General features: G+C 37.5%; 1 protein-coding gene across 2 annotated transcripts in view; it reads right to left on the reverse strand.

Annotated features, from left to right (window-relative positions):
* LOC127440302 (receptor-type tyrosine-protein phosphatase N2-like) overlaps nt 1–18,177 on the reverse strand; it is a 29,114-nt gene that overhangs the window by 1,735 nt on the left and 9,202 nt on the right. Inside the window, exons 4-22 of one of the 2 annotated variants that reach the window (XM_051696811.1) lie at nt 17,745–17,835; nt 16,411–16,522; nt 15,556–15,865; nt 14,866–15,210; nt 14,737–14,780; nt 14,230–14,543; nt 13,625–13,711; nt 12,685–12,764; nt 12,432–12,496; nt 12,019–12,231; nt 11,691–11,888; nt 9,362–9,509; nt 7,034–7,107; nt 5,196–5,273; nt 4,734–4,853; nt 4,221–4,387; nt 1,141–1,194; nt 283–347; nt 40–113 (exon numbers count right to left, since the gene is read on the reverse strand). In XM_051696811.1, coding sequence (XP_051552771.1) covers nt 40–113; nt 283–347; nt 1,141–1,194; nt 4,221–4,387; nt 4,734–4,853; nt 5,196–5,273; nt 7,034–7,107; nt 9,362–9,509; nt 11,691–11,888; nt 12,019–12,231; nt 12,432–12,496; nt 12,685–12,764; nt 13,625–13,711; nt 14,230–14,543; nt 14,737–14,780; nt 14,866–15,210; nt 15,556–15,865; nt 16,411–16,522; nt 17,745–17,835 — 2,639 coding nt within the window. Of the gene's footprint in view, nt 1–39; nt 114–282; nt 348–1,140; nt 1,195–4,220; nt 4,388–4,733; nt 4,854–5,195; nt 5,274–7,033; nt 7,108–9,361; nt 9,510–11,690; nt 11,889–12,018; nt 12,232–12,431; nt 12,497–12,684; nt 12,765–13,624; nt 13,712–14,229; nt 14,547–14,736; nt 14,781–14,865; nt 15,211–15,555; nt 15,866–16,410; nt 16,523–17,744; nt 17,836–18,177 lie in introns of both variants that reach the window. The other variant, XM_051696810.1, reaches the window with a different exon arrangement.

Below are 18,177 nucleotides of genomic sequence, written 5' to 3' on the forward strand. Positions count from 1 at the left end.
TCAGTGTGCATGTCCCCTCGTGTGTTTAAGACCACGTACCTTGGTCTGGACCATGCCAGGTCTCTGGTCTCTGAGGTGTTCCAGAGTAGCAGCAATGTCAATCTCTTTTGCACCTGTAAAACACAAGCACAGCTCACACTGAGAGGGAAGTTCAATATCTGAATTACTAGATTGTAAATAATACATGAGACTTCACTGAACTCCTACTGATCAAGCCCGGCTCCAGATCCTGAAGCTCAGGTCTGTATCTGATATAACTCCAGTGTCTGTCTTTGAATTTACCTTTAGCCATTTTATTCAACACCATGTCAATAAGAATATATGTCCCAGTCCGCCCAGCACCATCACTGATGGAAAAAGAACAAAAACAGCAAGATTAAAAAAAAAAAAAACAATTAAAGGAATATTCTGGGTTCAGTACAATTAAGCTCGACAGCATTTGTGGCATAATATTAATTACCACAAAAAATATTTTCAACGTATCCTTTGCTTATAAAAAAAAAAAAGAAAAAAAAAAAAGTACAGTAAGGCACTTACTGTACAATGGAAGTGAATGGGGCCAGTCATAAAAATATAAACATGGTTACCAAAGTATAGCCACAAGATATAAACATTATACATGTCAACATGATTTTAGTGTAATAAAATCGCTTCCTAACCTTATCAGTGTAAAGATGTATTTAATATGACAACGTAACATCGGAAAAACCTATGAGTGATTTCATCACCCTAAATTCCAGTAGAACAGAAATTTTTTTCATGCTATTGTCATGTTAACATGTATAATGTTTACGTCATGTGGCCATACTTTTGAAAGTGTACATTGTAATGTTTACTGACTGGCCCCATTCACTTCCGTTGTAAGTGCCAAGAATAAATGTGATTTTTAAATAAACGAGGGACAGGTTGAATTTTTTTTTTTCATGGTAATCAACATTATGTTACAAATGGTGTCAACTGAGTTTAACTTGTATTGAACCCAGAATATTCCTTTAAAAACACATATTACAGATTATTTTACAGTAACTGAAGTAGGCTATCTAAAAATGTCTGCTTATATTTAACCTGTCTTCCAATTTTCATCAATGTGTGTTTATGTTTTGCACTTGTGAGTGTGAGAGTGTGTGTTTTTGTCCTTGCCTGCAGTGAACAATGACAGGACAGGACCTTCCACGGTAGCATTTGTTTACTTTTCTATTGGAGAGAAGACAGACAATCATATACACACATACACAAACACAAACACACACATACAGATACACATACACACAGACATGAAACAATGTAAATACACATCAAATGTAGCTCGACAAATATTTTCAAACAGTTTATTATACAGCTCTTTGGAATACTCGATTCTGATTGGTCAATGGCACCATCTAGTAGTCTGATATTTCTCAGTAACAACCGCATATCCTCATATCACACCACTCAAATCATATTATATGTCCATGTTTTTATTTGGTCAGTAGCCATGTGATAAGCAGGATAATGTACAGTCAGCCGGTCATATAAACCCAATATTATTGATGTTAAAATGTTACTGTGTGATAACAACCAGCTGACTGTACTGAATATTATCCCTTACATATCAGTTGTCATGAATCTCTTTTATAAAAGTCAGAAAAAACATCAGTTTAAGTTTTGATATAATAACTACAAAAAAAACTCAAATTTGAAGATTTGTAGATTACAGAAGATTAATTATGTACAAATCAATGAACACACTATCTCTCTCTCTCACACACACACACACACACACACACACACACACACACACAGCAGTCAAGTTAGCTTCAGCCTTGTTGCTGGTTTACACTTATAAACACAGAATCAAAGGGATATTTCACCTAAAATTAAAAATTCTCTCATCATTTACTCACCCTCATGATATCCCAGGTGTGTATGACATTCTTTTTTCACATTTGAAGAAATTCTGAAAAATATCTTAGCTCAGTAGGTCCTTAAAAAGCAAGTGGATGGTGATTTTACTTTTGAAGCTCCAAAAAGAACAGTCAGTCAGCATAAACATCATCCATACGACCCCAGCGGATAAATTAATGTCTACTAAAGTGACGAAAAAAGCTCAACATTTAAGTACCGCATCCGGTCAGCAGCGGTATGCGCATGTGATGTAATAGCGTTGGCACTTGAGACATGCGAGAACTGAGGCACGTGCCACACACCAGGAAGAACAGCACTGTTTACAACTGAGTAGTAGGAACACTGTACAGAAGCTTTTTTTAAAAAAATTTTATTATTTGGAATGCCCAAAGTTGTGCTGCGACATCCACGCACAACTCATCACGTGCCCCACCGAGAGCGAAGCACATTTTAGCGACCATGAGGAGGTTGTGTGACATGTGACTCTACACTCCCTAGCAACCGGGCCAATTTGGTTGCTTAGGAGACCTGGCTGGAGCCATTCTGCACACCCTGGGATTCGCACTCGTGAACTCCAGGGGTGGTAGTCAGTGTCTTTACTCGTTGAGCTACCCAGGCCCCCTTTACAGAAGCTTTGTTGGTCTTGGTTTAGATCTGTATGTATCTGTTACTTTACTCACAATGATGCATTTGTATGCTTATCCTGGATGTCTCAACTGAGAGAAAAACGTGAGACTATGTCCGTAACACACCATGGCGAATACGTCACACGAGAGACCACGTGAACTCTGCGCTCTCATGACGCTTACCGTGCGTTCAGACCAGAGGAGGCGAGAGCCTCAAAATTCGCTCTGGCTGCCCTGCCAACAACGCTATCGAAGATTCGTGGATGCTCTGACGTAGTTGAAATAGGCGGCAACGTTAGTTCGGAATGCTTGGTTTTGTGAACTATATTTAAAGGGGCTGCAAAACATCCAGACATGTCGACCGGTATCTTTTTGCCAACCAATTACAAGTAGCGTATATCCTCATGAAATCTTTTAAATGTGAAAGTAAGAAATCGATCGATGGCAGAAAGTAATTAAATATAAAAAGACAAACGCTGATGGTATAAATGTGTTACCGATTGATCAGGCAGCACAGTTTTGCATGCTATGGCGCCAAAATTAGCATGCAATATATTATATATAATATTATTTAAACCATAATATCCACTTCATCAACTCACCTGGCACACCAACAATTTCAGACACCTTTGTCCATGCATTGTTTTTTAAAAATGTATATCCCTGTAAGCAAACAGGGACAGATCGTATTTTACAGGAAAACCCGCTATGGCAATAATTAGTTTCTCCTCCATTTTGTGTTCGGAACTATTGTTTGGTGGGAACCAAAATTTACACTGTTGTGTTCTCTAGACTTCGCTAGAGCGGAGCACTTCTATATTCCAATAGGTTGCCGCCGAACCGCGTCAAAGCTCATTACCATAATGTTGCCCGCGCTTGAACTTTCCTCTGAAGCCCACAACGTCCAAGACACGCCGGCCACGGACGCGCCGCTTCTCGCCGCAGAGAGACACTGTCTGCCACAGAAAATGAATGACTTCCAGTCGATTTGACGCTCTCGACGCCTCTAGTCTGAACGCACCATTACCGTAAGCGATGGTTTATAGTTAAAATGTACTTAAATATTTATCTTTTTCACAGTAAAGCCTTCGTATCGCTTTAGAAGACATTAATTTAACCGCTGGAGTTGTATGGACGACATTTATGCTGACTGTCTGTTCTTTTTGGAGCTTCAAAAGTCTGATCACCATCCACTTGCATTTTAAGGGCCTACTGAGAGAGGATATTCCTCTATTTTTCTTCAAATGTTCTGCTGAAGAAAGAAAGTCATATACACCTAGGATATCATGAGAGTGAGTAAATGATGAGAGAATTTTCATTTTTGGGTAAACTATCACTTTAAAAGAGGGCACGGTCAGACACAATAGCAAACTATTCTGTTTGGAGAAAAACTGAATACATGAGAGAGAAAGAGAGAGCAGTGGTATGCAAGAGGGGAGGAGAGAGAGGAAATCATAGGTTAGAGGTTAGAATTCAGCAGACAGAAGGTTGGACAATGTCTTAGGGGAAAGGACGGAGGGGTTGGTATCCGAGGGGGCACTTGGATGCAGAGTCGCAGTTGTCAATGATCACTTTTATGACTATGCAACTGGAGCCAGTGAACTAGCTGCACGACCACAAAAATGACACTGGCAACTGCTCATGAGTTAACACACACGGGCAACACATACACACACATGTGCTGGCACACGCTCTCTGGGGAAGGTGTACCTGCGGAAGTCAAGCAGGGTCTGACTGGTCTCAGGTGTCTGGTCGTTCAGCCAGGTGTGATAGTGGAACTGCGTGACCGTACGAGTCTCGTTCGTCTGCATGTTCTTCAGGTAAAAGCTCCGTACCAGGAAGTCCTCACACCACACATGCTCTGAAACAAGATTAACCTATGCAAACACACGTAGGACATAGAGTTAATACACCAATCATAAAATATAATAAAAAAAATTAAATCAGTCTAAGATGACGCTGGTCTCCCAACCAGGATTGTTTGCTGGTTTTGAAGGGATTTTGTTCACTTGTCAGCTTGTCAGACTGGGAGACCTGCTAAACCAGCTAAGACCAGCAAAGCATCTTAGGCTGGTTTAAGTTTTTTTTTTTTTCAGCAGGGAACAGTTAAGATTTCTGTGTTGAGGTGACCTAACACAGAACAACAGAACAACAAACTCAAGAAAAACCATAACACTCAGTCTGTGAAGTGTGTGTGTGTGTGTGTGTGTTTGTGTGTTGTACCTCGTAAATGTTGTAGAGATTGGATCCTTCATCAGGCCAGTAGTGGTAACACTGCTTCACACCATTCTCAGAAAGAGGAGTCAACATTACGATCACCACACACCCACTCTCCCACACCATCTGCAAATGAACACACACATACTGTGCGTTACTTATATATACACATTCACACTCCCTGACCACCTGCAAGTGAACACACACAATCGCATTATACTCATAAAAAGACATATACACACACATTACGCACGCTACACACACACACACACACAGTTTTCCAGAACATCTGTAAGAGAACACATTCAACATTACGCACACCTTCATTGACCATCTGCAAGATAACACACATTACACACACACTTTTTCAGACCATCTGCAAGAGCACACGTTCGCAACACAGTCTGCTAGAGAACGAAAAACTATCGATGTGTGATTATTATATGCATTCCACACATACGTGTTTACCTGCCAGAAGTCGGTGACAGTGGAGGGCAGTGGACCCTGAGTGGCGATGTATGCTGGGTTACGAGGATCATGGTCCATCTGAGAGAGGGAGAACCACATAATCATACACACAAGAACCAGAGAAGAGTCTTAAATGAGCCCCGTCTAGGTCAGAACTGTATGTTACATTTTGTCTGCAATATACCGGTTTGTGATTTACTCTATTATACATACAAACCTCAATTACAAAAAAGTTGGGACGTGAAGATTGACAAAAACAAACAAACAAAAGAAAAAAGAAAAACAGAAATCAATGATTTGCTAATCCTTCTTGATTTGTATTCAACTGAAAAGATAATTTATGTTTTATTAACTAATCAACTTTGTGTTTTGGGGATCAAATTTAGAATGAGTGTATATTAAAGGAATATTCCACATTCAGTACAAGTTAAGCTCAATTAACAACATTTGTGGCATGAAGCTGATTATCACAAACATTATTTTGACTCGTCCCTCCTTTTCTCTAAAGAAAGCAAAAATCAAGGTTACAGTGAGGCCCTTACAATGGTAGTGAATGGGGCCGATTTTTGGAGGGTTTAAAGGCAGAAATGTGAGGCTTATCGTTTTATGAAAGCACTTACATGAATTCTTCTGGTAAAACTCGTGTATTATTTGAGCTATAAAGTGGTTTAAATTGTCGTTTGTACAGTCACTTTGGGTTTAAGGTTTGTTGACATTACATCATTATGGCAACGAAGTTGTAAAATTGGATTCTGAACACAGCCACATACCCAATTATAAAAGTGTGTGCACACTTATGCAGTTAAGTTATTCTAAGTTTTTCTCTGAAATGTGTCACTTTGGTTTTCAGTGGCATTGCATAGGTTGTAATTTTTACATTAAAGGTGCAAAAAGTCTGATGATTTATCTTTGTTTAATTTTTTACATCACAAAAACCTGCTGTTTTAACAGTGTGTGTAGACTTTTTATATCCACTGTATATTATTCTTGTTAATGTTTTGTTTGTTTCCTCTCCCTCATGAGTTTTTTGTTGCCTGTTTGTTTCTGTTGTTTAATAAAAGTATTTTTTCAAGTAGCACTTGGGTCCTTCTTCCTGCTTATGTACCGTGATATACTGCTTGAATTTATTTTGAATGCAGTAAGTACTGTAATTTGTTCACTTGGAAACAGCTCTTATTATGTTTGAATATGATGATATTAAAGTATTATTTGCCGTAAGTGGACAATTTAAGCAGTACAACATATTGCATGTCTAATGGTACTTTTTTATTTTTATGATGCATTTCTCAGGATTAAGTGTGTTAAATGTGTGAGGATGTATATTCAACAACCTGTCACATCTGCAACATAATCATACAGGCATATGAACTAAGTTATATCTTGTTTTTCCGAAACTTCAGAAAGAACCTACATACTGTATATTTCTTCACTGTAAACCATAGATATCCCTTCATAATGTTTACAGTATTAACATTTACAAATATTATTATATTATACAATGCTTAAAAGATGATTAAAACTGCAGCGCTGCCTTTATTCACCATTGAAATCGGCTACTCAAAAGAACCCGGAAGCACGGTTGACAAGTAATTTCATCTATACTGTCTCAACTTCTTGAGAATTAATGTTTTCATGTCCAATCAAACTTCCATGGTGTGTTTAGTCTGAAGTTTGTTTGCTAACAATTTTTTCTAACAACATTTAAACAAGGATTTAAACCTACATCTACACATAGAGTGTGGTTTGTGTAGTTTGTGTAGAAGTTTATAGTGTGCAGTTTGAGCTGTAGTTTGTAGCTTTTGCTCAAGTATGTAGCTTGTGCTGTAGTTTGGGCTCACGATTGGGCTGGCGTTGATGTAGTCAGAGTTTCCTTGATTGGCCTCCCCTTTTAGAGTTATTCTGCAATGATCATCTAAATAAAGACACACACACACACACACACACACACACACAAACACACACACACACACACAGATTTTGTTTTAAAATCTGAAAAACTAAAAGCTCAATCATACAGAAATTCATTGTTACACAATTTAACCCTTAAACACATACCTCGGGTCTTTACAGACCCAGGACCTCATTGCAGCCCCTGTACCTCGTCCATTTTTTTAGAGTTGTGCCCACACCTCTTTAGTATTCCTCAAACTTTCTTTTATAAATAGTGTAACATAAAAAAATGCCAAAATTGCAAAAAAAGTACAAAGTGTATAGGGTCATTAGAGACACTAGGTATGTAATAGTGTCATTTTTTTCACTCCAATAAATTATATTTTTATGATTATTTCATATCTATATAGTTTACTATCACAGGATATCTATTTCAAGACAAATTAGAATTTCATACAGTACTTACTACATCAAGTTGATTTTCTGTGTAACAATGGTGAATTAGCAGTATCTCATATGCATGTACACATGCATATTATACATGCTATTTGTTACTCAAGGTGGCCCTGATGTTTCAGTGGTTGGCTTGATTTACATTTGACATTTCTATTTGAAAACAACATGGAAGTAAACTATAGCAAGTACAACACGTTAACAATATGATATGGGTAGTTTCATTTAGGTGTACTACGGAAATTATGCAAGTTTTCACATCTACTTAGGCTCAATAAGTGTCTCAGAAAATACTTATATATAGCATAAGTGTTATGTGCAGCTCTATGTGTTTGACAGCCAGTTGCATCTCATGAAATTTCAGTGTGAAAGTAATGAATCCTGTTCATAGGTATATTTTATGGCAGATGCTATTTACACTAAGTGTAAAAAGCAACAAAAAGCATTTTCTTTGCATTAAGTGCAAATAGTGGCAGATACTATTACACCCCATGTTTAAATAGTAACATACAGTATGGTGGCATCACTGCAGCATTTTGTTTTTTTTTGTGTGTTTTGTTTAGAGTCCCTCAGACACCCTACACCAAACCCTAAACCTCACCATACCTTACGAAAAGTAACCATAGTTTAGTAAAGTAACTATAGGATCACCATAGTATTTTGTAGTAAAATCATAGTAACCACAAAATTAAACATGGTTACTATATTAACAACATATTACTGTTGTAAAACCATGATTCATTGTATCAAAACTAGTTTCCGCCAAAAAACATGGTTATTACTTATTACTACTGTAAAACAATGGTTTGTTTTATCCATAATCAAATCCTTCTCTCAACTCCGCGACATTCACTGTGACCAAATCACTGCGAGGAATCACTTTTATTTATTATCATAACTAGTATTCTAGGAAATATTAAGAGTGGAGACATGGGAAAAAGTATGACCAGGCAGGATTTGAACCCAGATCGCCAGCATTACTATGTATCCACACACCTTCTTAACACTCTGAGATACTACATCAGCATGCGGGGTTGCACTTTGTCGAAAACTTGTATGTTTCTACAAGACCACTGGAGTACAAACAATCACTCCGTTCTCCGTTCTCTTAACCCACTAAACGTCTAACACGTTAACCTGTTCAACATCTCTACCCCATCGTGAAAAATTTAAAGTGTAATTAGCCTTTGCCAACAAGAAGGGCTATTTGCACTAGAAGATTTTACACTATCTGGGCATTTTGTAGATCCATTTGTGATAGATATACAGTACTGTGCAAAAGTCTTAGGCACTTAAGATGTTTCACAAAAGCATTTGTCTTAAGATGGTTATTTATATCTTCAGCTTTAGTGTGTCAATAGGAAATATAAATTTTAGACTACCAAACTTTACTTTTGCAAATAGAAAAGATTAGAACAGAAGAACAGGGAGCCCTGCAACAGATGTCATGGCCCCCACTATATGTAAGATGTAAAATTCCCATGCATTTAAGGGTTAAAGGAATAGTTTTCCCAACATTAAAAATCCTGTCATACTTTACTCACCCTCATGTTGTTGACCTTCTTCTGTGGAAGAAAAATACAGTAGTCGCATGGTCTACTTTTATGATACTTTCGGGTGCTATTTTAAGATTGTCACTATGAACTGCCATTGTATTGAAAAGGACCGGGATATTCATAAAATGTTCTCCTTTTCAGTTCTGCATAAGTCACACGGGTTTGGAAGAACATGAGGGTGAGTAAGTGATGAAAGAATTTTACCTTCTGTAAATATTCCAAATGTGTGTACGGATGTATGTACATCTGTGTATGTGGTCTACTCACAGGCTATGACTGTGCTTGTGCGATTTTTCTTGGTGTTGCCGTCTCTCTGGCCGATGGAGGTGGAATTGGGCTCGGCCTGGTACGCACAGAGAGCCTCCCACTCTGACTCCAAACGATTCTTATTTTTTAGATGGTCCTCCATATACGCCTACATGTGTAAACAGAGAAACATTTATGTGATTGTGTGACTTGTAATGATCCTATTTACGCATCATGCCATAATTGCTGTTAAACTGTTCCTAAAAAAACTGTTAACATCATAACAAAGTTTTTCAATATTTTCTTAGTTTTGGCTTGTTTATTTCCTTACACAATGAATATGTATGTGCCTGTTAACTTTAATAAAATGTCAATGTATGGTCAACAAGTGCTTACCAATAGAAGAATACTCAGACCACCTTCACAAAGACTTTATATTGTTAAATTCCATTTTATTAAAACATGTTACTGCATATTCTGATTTCTACAGGAGAGAGGGAATTTTGAATTATTAAAACCCCCAAAACAAGTCAACTCTATGGACTCTAATTTCGTGAGCGCGTGCGCTACGTGAGAGAGCTAAATTCTAAGCACAATTTTTGTGCCAGAGCAAAGTGCAAGTGAGAGTGGGTGGGAGTGTCTGTGTTATGTGAGTTTATTGTAGGTTAATGAAGCGCAATGCAAATTTGTTTTAAGAGGCACGTCTGTTTTCAGCGCAAAGTCTAAACTCCACCAGTAGGTGGCAATAAAGTTCATGTACAAATAATGAAAATATAGTGGAACATCAAATTATGTCCCTGACAATCGCCATTTATGAAACAAAAATGTGAGATTTGTGTTAAACTATTTATAGGTCATGGTTTATTTTTTAATTATTATTATTATGTTTATATTTACAATTACATTTATGATCTAATTTGTATTGGTGTTTTTCCACCTGTTTTCATAGAGTGATTCTCAAATTCTCTCATCATTTACTCACCCTCAAGCCATCCCAGATGTGTACTGCTTTCTTTCTTCTGCAGAACACAAATGAAGATTTTAAAAGAATATCTCAGCTCTGTAGGTCCATACAATGCAGTGAATGGTGGCCAGAATTTTTATGTTCCAAAAAAGCACATCAAGGCATCATAAAAGTAATCCATGCAACTCCAGTAGTTAAATTAATATTTTCAGAAGTGATGTGATAGGTGTGGGTGAGAAACAGATCAATATTTAAGTAATTATTTGCTAGGAATTCTCCTCCTTGCCCAGTAGGGGGTGGTATTCATGAAGAATTTGAATCATCAAAAACACGAGAAGAATGTAAAAGTGATCTGTTTCTCACCCACACCTATCATCTTGCTTCTGAAGACATTGGTTTAACCACTGGAGTTTTATGGATTACTTTTATGCTGTCTATTGTGATTTTTTTTTTATTTTTTTTGCTTCAAAATTTTGGCAACCATTCACTAGCACTGTATGGACCAAAAGAAATTCTTATAAAAATCTTCATTTGAGTTCAGTGGATGAAAGAAAGTCATACACATCTGGGATGGCATAAGATTGAGTAAATGATGAGAGAATTTTCATTTTTGGGCGTACTATACCTTTAAGACACTACAAAAGGGGCCATGTTTCAGTAAATGAATTACATTTTTTTAAATCAAAATCGACCGTTAGAAGTGAAGTGCGTGCCGATACAATTACTGTCAATACTAGCCATGATTTGTGTGTCAGTAGATAAAAATGATTAATAATACTTAATTCAATGGAGCCTACATCTAAATCCTGACAAGAACGCATTTTCCTTAAAAGGAGCGTGTCACTGGAAATATGCCTGAGATTCAACAAGGACGCAGTTAATTCACAAAAGAAGGTAAATCCATATTTCTATTCTTCTATTTTGTCATACGTCATTTTTTGTCATATGTCATTTTATGTCATTTACACTACCAACTTCTTATGAATATGCTGTCTTTGTTTATATCGCTAATGCTTGACAGGAAATGAACTGAATTGAATCTCAGAATTAAATTGCTCTTGACCCAGCTTATTAGAACTTTGCATGCGAACCCACTTGCACCAAGACTTAGCGCATGCTTGCACGAAAATACCAAACCTTCATGGCCACTGCCCACTGAATTTGCACATATGACTTATGGCATAGCACTGTGCTTAATGCTAGCACTCGTAAAATAGGGCCCCTTGATACAAAATACCAATTTCTTTTTCCTAACGAAATTTGGCTGATTTTGTGTGTTAGAAAGATACCAGCTTTGCCATGGCACTAGTTGCCCATATTAATCCATCTGCATTGTATTTGAAAACTGATCTTATAATATGTGTTTATATGTCCATTTGTATGTACCAGTATCATGTGGCCAGTAGAGATGTCCATGTTGGAGTGGGCGGGCTCCTCGCTCCAGGAGGAAGTGCTAGTACGTGCAGAGGGGCTGGGCATCGGCCCGTCACTCAACTGAGATGACACGCTGTTTATACGAGAAGAGTGAATAGGATCCGATTTCTCTACAGGAGGCTTCACTGACATTCGCTGCCTACACAGCTCCTATAGAGAGAGAGCGAGAGAGAGAGAGAGAGAGAGATGTTTGTCTCACAGCTTTAGATGACACTTACATCTCATAAATAAACTACAGGAATAACCTCACATGAGCAGCTTTACACACACACTGTGATACCTGATAAGTAGCAGTGGCATCAGTGGGGGGGTCGGAGCCCAGGTTAGTGAGCTTCTCTTTGAGTTTGTGATGAGAACGGTGACGCAGGCAGTACACCACACTGGATGCCAGAAGCACTCCAATTATACACACAATGGAAATCACAGTCAGAATGAGAAACTTGAGTGACTCAGAGCGACTGTACTTAGTGGGAATCTGGTTCAGTTTACTCCTCTAGAGAGAGAGAGAAATGCAACATGAAATATTTTTTTATGCAAGAGAAATGTGAAAATGTATCTATTTTCTCAAGAGTTACGTATTGCAATAGTACCAGTTGGCCTTTGAAGAAAGATACATGCTTTCAAGAGAAAAACAGTAAGATGAACACATGGAAAGTGAGGCAGAGACAGGTAGAGAAAGAGAGAGATTCTTACATCAGTAACTCCAGCCTCCACAATCTTGACTTTTGCTTCTTTCTCCAGTTCATCCTTTTGACGGACTGATAAAAGAGAAGAACCCGAAAAGATGGGATAAGAACACTCGTCACTCTGAACACAACATGGACAAATGAAAGAGGACATGTGTGCATATCTATATACAAGTCAATAAAAGTGATTTGATTTGATTTGATTTGATATCTTTGGGGAATGCTGTAGTGTATATTTGTTGTATTGATTAAGCTCTTACCTGCCACATTAGCCACATCAGCTGTAGTGATGTTCTGAGTATTCGGACGGACTTGAAACGTCACAGCTGGACTAACAACACTGCACGCGCACACACAACAGACACATACACACAGCAAATTATTTTCAGGCATATTTACAATTTATGTTAACATGTTTTAGTTGATGACAATGTACAAAATGAGAAAAATGTGTCAAACTGTAACAGACCAAACTTAAATCAAATATTCGAGCATTTATAAAATTGTATAAACATTTGTTCAACATGTATCAAACATATAGTTCGAAGATACAATGAAATACAACTGTCCTTGTTTTGAAAACCTGAGCTCCTGAAATAATAACAGAAAAAGAAAAGAGTGAAGTATTAGCTATTTTTCAAGTTCTGAATTCTTCATGCTTTAGAGACTGTTTTTACTTTTCTGTGTTTCATTGATATATTAACATGTAATATTACATATATGTTCTAGTGAATATAGTGATTAAACTCATACTGTCTAATAATAGGATGCATCTGAGTGAGGTAATTAACCTGTTTATAAAGTGGTTCATTTAGCCATTGGTTAGCTCTTTCTGTTCACACAGTTAAAGCAGGGAAATGCCCAACATACTAGATTTTTGAATTATACCTATGAATTATTTATAGATGCTTCTTTAATTAATTATCATCATGATGCATCTTTATTGCATTGTTATTGTTGACAAAATAAATAAAAAAAACTTTTCTTTTAATGACGAGATTAACACTGACTTCATAATTCTAAAATGTCTCTTTTTCATGTATTTTAAATCTATAAATTTGCCTCCGCTCCAACTATATATCCTAAACATGTCAATATATTAAACCCATTGTGGCTTTGCTTGTTTGTATGTTAGTGTGGCCCCTACTTTGAGACACACAAGTACACGCAGACATGCACACACATGCAATCAAGACTCACGAGAGCTCTGAGAAATCCGTCATTTGAATCTTTGCTTTACGAGCCACCAACTCCATCAGATACAAACCCTTATCAGTGGGAAGAGACCTGATCCAGAGAAAGAGAGAGAGGGAGAGAAAGAGAAGTAAAAAAAGCTCTTGATTTAATAATAATTTTAAAAAGAATATGCATATATTTAAGGCCACAGAAAAAGATTGAAGTTTGGGTTCAAGAAGTTTGTTCAATATATGCATCAATGAGCAATATCAATATGCATAGCTTACAATAAGCAATATATGATATAATGCATGTTACCTTAATAATGCCAAAACCCTTACAGACAGTGAATAAAACAAGACACTTTACACCTGAGAAATTACACATACATGCAAAAGTATTGAACTTAATGCATTTGTTCACTAATGTCTATGTTTTCTATTATCTTTATAAACAGTTTTGCTTCTGTATTTATTGAATACTTTGGTAAACTTGTATATTGTAGAAAAGTGGGCACTAAAGAACACTGAACTGAAAACTGAATTGAATACTTTAAAAGACAGAGGGTCACTTTGCTGTGTGTTTGTTTGTAGTGTATGTGTCTGTCTTATGTGCAGTTAACAACTTACTCTGTATCAGTGATAATGTATCCATAGACATCATTCTTAGCATTGGTCTGGACATCCAGCTGAAGATCTTGTACTTTCATGTTCTTGCGGCGTGGTGCAGGATTGTCCACCAGGTCAGAGGAGGGTGCAATAGCAGCTGCCTGTACCCAGCTCTCCAGCTCCTCCACTTGCTCTATTGTCTTTTTCTGCATCCCCACCTCTCCGTGTGTCGTTCGGCTGCGCACCGTCTCCACAGACACACCCTTCCCCTTATCAACTGGCTCAGGCTCTGTTTTATCCAGGTACTGCAGCAGCTTGCCTAAAAAGCCCCCATCCTGCTTAAACAGGACATATACACATTAAAGCTGGGAAGTGGGGAATGACAATCTGTCCTCTAAGGGAAAACTCTATGCGTGATGTTTCGATTGTAATCAGACTTTTATATCATTCTAATTTATTTTATATTAATGACCATCATTTCAACATTCAGTCTCCTGCTGGAAGAACCAGTAATGACAGTAGAAATACCTTGTTGTCCATGGTTCTTTTCTCCTCCGCAACAGTTTGTCCCTCTGAAAGAGGAACATAAGGACCTTTATATGCAATTGTCTATGTATGAATAAAGTCATCATGGCTTCTTTGCTTCAGTTGTGTTACCTGTCATAGGCGGGATGGTTTGGAAAGTCATTTGAGTGACTGATGAACTTTCCTCAGCCACTTCTTTCTGTGTCTGAGCACTGTCTTCTGGTGTCTTATCTATCAAATCACTCTCAGGAAGTTGGTCCTCTGTTTGGTCCTCGTATTGCAGATCTTCTGTCTGGTCTTCAGGCTGCTGCTGGGTCTCCAGGTCTCTAGGCGTTTCTCTCTGTCCTGCCTGCTTTTCCACAACCTGCAGAGCATCTGCAATCAGGACAGAAAGCTTATCCAGATCTGCTGCCTTCAGACTCTTCACATCCACACTGTGCCTGCCTATGTTCTGCAGAACTTTCCTGATGAAGGATTCTGTGAACAGAAACACTATGACATCAGTTTTTCCACATCTAGAACTGGATAATTTCACATTCATATTAAAAGTTGGGGCATTACAATCAATCATGAAACACACAAGAACCATTTGCTTTTGTTCAAACCTGCATTATGAATGCTACTGGTAACTGTTTACTTTTGTTGTGTGGAAAAAAAGAAACTAAAATATTCTACCAAACATCTCTTTTTGCATTTCACAGAAGAAAGAAAATCATACAGGTTTTGATGGCAAAAGGGTGAGTAAATAATGACTGAATTATACATTTATGGGGAACTATCACCAAACAGGTGAAAGATGGAAGAGAAGAAAATGTGTCATACCATCCACAGGTGTAAGGGAGTCTCTGGCAGAGGGCTTTGTGAATCCATCTTTTAGGAAGAGATGGTCCGCTCTTGCTCTGTTCCCCACATCAGGCTGAGGTGGTTTGTTCTTGTAAAGGTACTTCTGAAGAGTGGCCATTAGCAGGTCTGTGCCGTCTTCCTGTGGAGGAGTTTGTGCAGCATCGCTCTGGTATTGGTTAAGTTCAGAGTAAGACTGCGACTGATAGGGCAACTCTGAAATTAACTCAGGAGGGGTGGAATCAGTTTCAGGGCGTGGTTTTCCAGAGCGATAATACTGAAGCTCTGCCTCCTGCGCAGGAAGAATGAATATACATATTTACAGCCTATTATTAACTTGTTTTAATTGTTTTAGAAATATTTTAGTCCAGGAGTTACAGGAATGAACTCTGTCAGTGTGACATATCATAAAACTATACGTCCTAAATAGATGCATAAAAAAATTTGTACATTTAAAAGCATAGTACCTTGGAATAGTAACTTATCGTTGCCCAGATCTTAAGCTTTTTTTTAGTGGATTTTCAGTGTGTATCCATGCATGCTCCTTTAGAAAAATGTCTTACTACACACTCAAAAGTATGGACTTTCCCATCACCACCAAGTAAATACTTTTAGCGTATTGTATAAGTGTAGGAATTGGGACACATCCCAATCAGAAGATCATTGCTATCTCACATACTAAACACAAATCATACACATTTACTGTATATGTTACATTATTTTATTTTAGCTGATGCTTTTATGCAAAGCAACTTACAATACATTCAAGGTATACATTTTATCATTATGTGCGCCCCCAGGATACACACACACAAATCATACACACACATTTTTCACCTTTTGTGATGTTTTTGGTAGTAGACCCAGGTGCTGCAGGTATTTCAGGGTCTTCCTAAGCTCTGCCTCCGATGATTTCATTTTTCTGTCTCTGACAGCAGCACTATAAGGTCTAATAGAATGTAAAGATATTAGCCATGACATCAGCAATCTTATGACATCAAGGAGGGACTCATCATGAGTTACCCACAGAAATATTATGTTGCTCAGAGGTTGCTCTTTTATAGCCCAGGAGACTTAAAAGAATAGTTCACCCAAAAAATGACAAATCTCTCATCATTTACTCACCCCCATGCAATCCCAGATGTGTTTGACATTCTTTCTTCTGATGAACACAAATTAAGATTTTTAAAAGAATATTTCAGCTCTTTTGGTCCATACAATGCAAGTGAATGGTTGCCAGAACATTGAAGCAAAAGTAATCCATACAATTTCAGTAGTTAAATCTGTCTTCTGAAGAGATTTGATAGGTGTGGGTGAGAAACAGATCAATATTTAAGTCATTTTTTTACTATAAATCTCCACTTTGACATTCTTCTCTTTTTTTTGGTGATTCACATTCTTTGTGCTTATCGCCACCTACTGGGCAGGGAGGAGAATTTATGGTAAAAAGGACTTAAATATTGATCTGTTTTTCACCTACACCTATCATATTGCTTCAGAAGACATGGATGTTACCAACTGAGTCGTATGGATTAGTTTTATGCTGCCCTTATGTCCTTTTTGGAGCTTCAAAGTTCTGGCCACCATTCACTTGTATTGTATGGACCTACAGAGCAGAAATATTCTTCTTAAAATCTTTGTGTTCAGCAGAAGAAAGAAAGTCATACACATCTTAGATGGCATGAGGGGGAGTACATGATGAGAGAATTTCATTTTTGGGTGAACACTCCCTTTAATAGACTTTCAGTACATCAGTTGTGTTTAATTTATCAACTTTGTCTCAGAAGTTTCTCCTAAAATGCCTTAGATGAAATAACAATGGACAATGAAATTAATGTGGCGAGCATGGCTTAGATAATTATGTCTTGGACAAGTTTGATCAGAAATCTTTGGGTTAATATTAAATGATTCTAAATTTTGATAGCAGACTTTGGTATCTTGGCAAATCTGATCACAGTGTGTAATGCTGTTGAGACCTCTTCTGAAAGTCTCAAGAAGACACATCTGAGAGTACTATGGTCTTTTTCTGAGGACAATTATCTGAGAAGCAGGGGACTTCAGCAAACGTCTGCATTTGCTCTCCATTTAATCTAATTTTTGTCTAGGAGAAACAATTGAGATATTCTCATCGATCTGTGAATTAATTAGCAAAATGTCAGTGTTTTTGCTACCTGTGCTCAGGTAATGGAAGGGAAATCTTGCGTAGTTTGGAGAACTCATTTGATAAAACCTGTTGTGTGACGTCATCCTCCCACGCTAACCCTATTGGATTAAAAATGCAAAATAAACATTTTTGTTTCCAAGATGATAACTGTATGGTATTCATTAAATTAAACATGCAACATTATGAGGTCTTGTGACAACATTGTAGCATATTACTGTTTGAAATGTTTATCGTGGAATAATGTCACCTGTTTCACTTACTTTTTGTAAAAATTAGTAGGTAGTATACAGATATACTGTGCAGTAGTAAGCTAGAATTTCATTCTGTACATACTGTACATAGCCTGAGGTTTTAATTTGATCCTTGAATGCTGACGAGCTCTAGGAGTAGCCCTCCTAACCATGGTGACAGTGATGTGTGCAGTTGCTATGGCGACACTA

The sequence above is a fragment of the Myxocyprinus asiaticus genome, chromosome 5 (assembly GCF_019703515.2).
Source record: "Myxocyprinus asiaticus isolate MX2 ecotype Aquarium Trade chromosome 5, UBuf_Myxa_2, whole genome shotgun sequence".
Classification (NCBI taxonomy): domain Eukaryota; kingdom Metazoa; phylum Chordata; class Actinopteri; order Cypriniformes; family Catostomidae; genus Myxocyprinus; species Myxocyprinus asiaticus.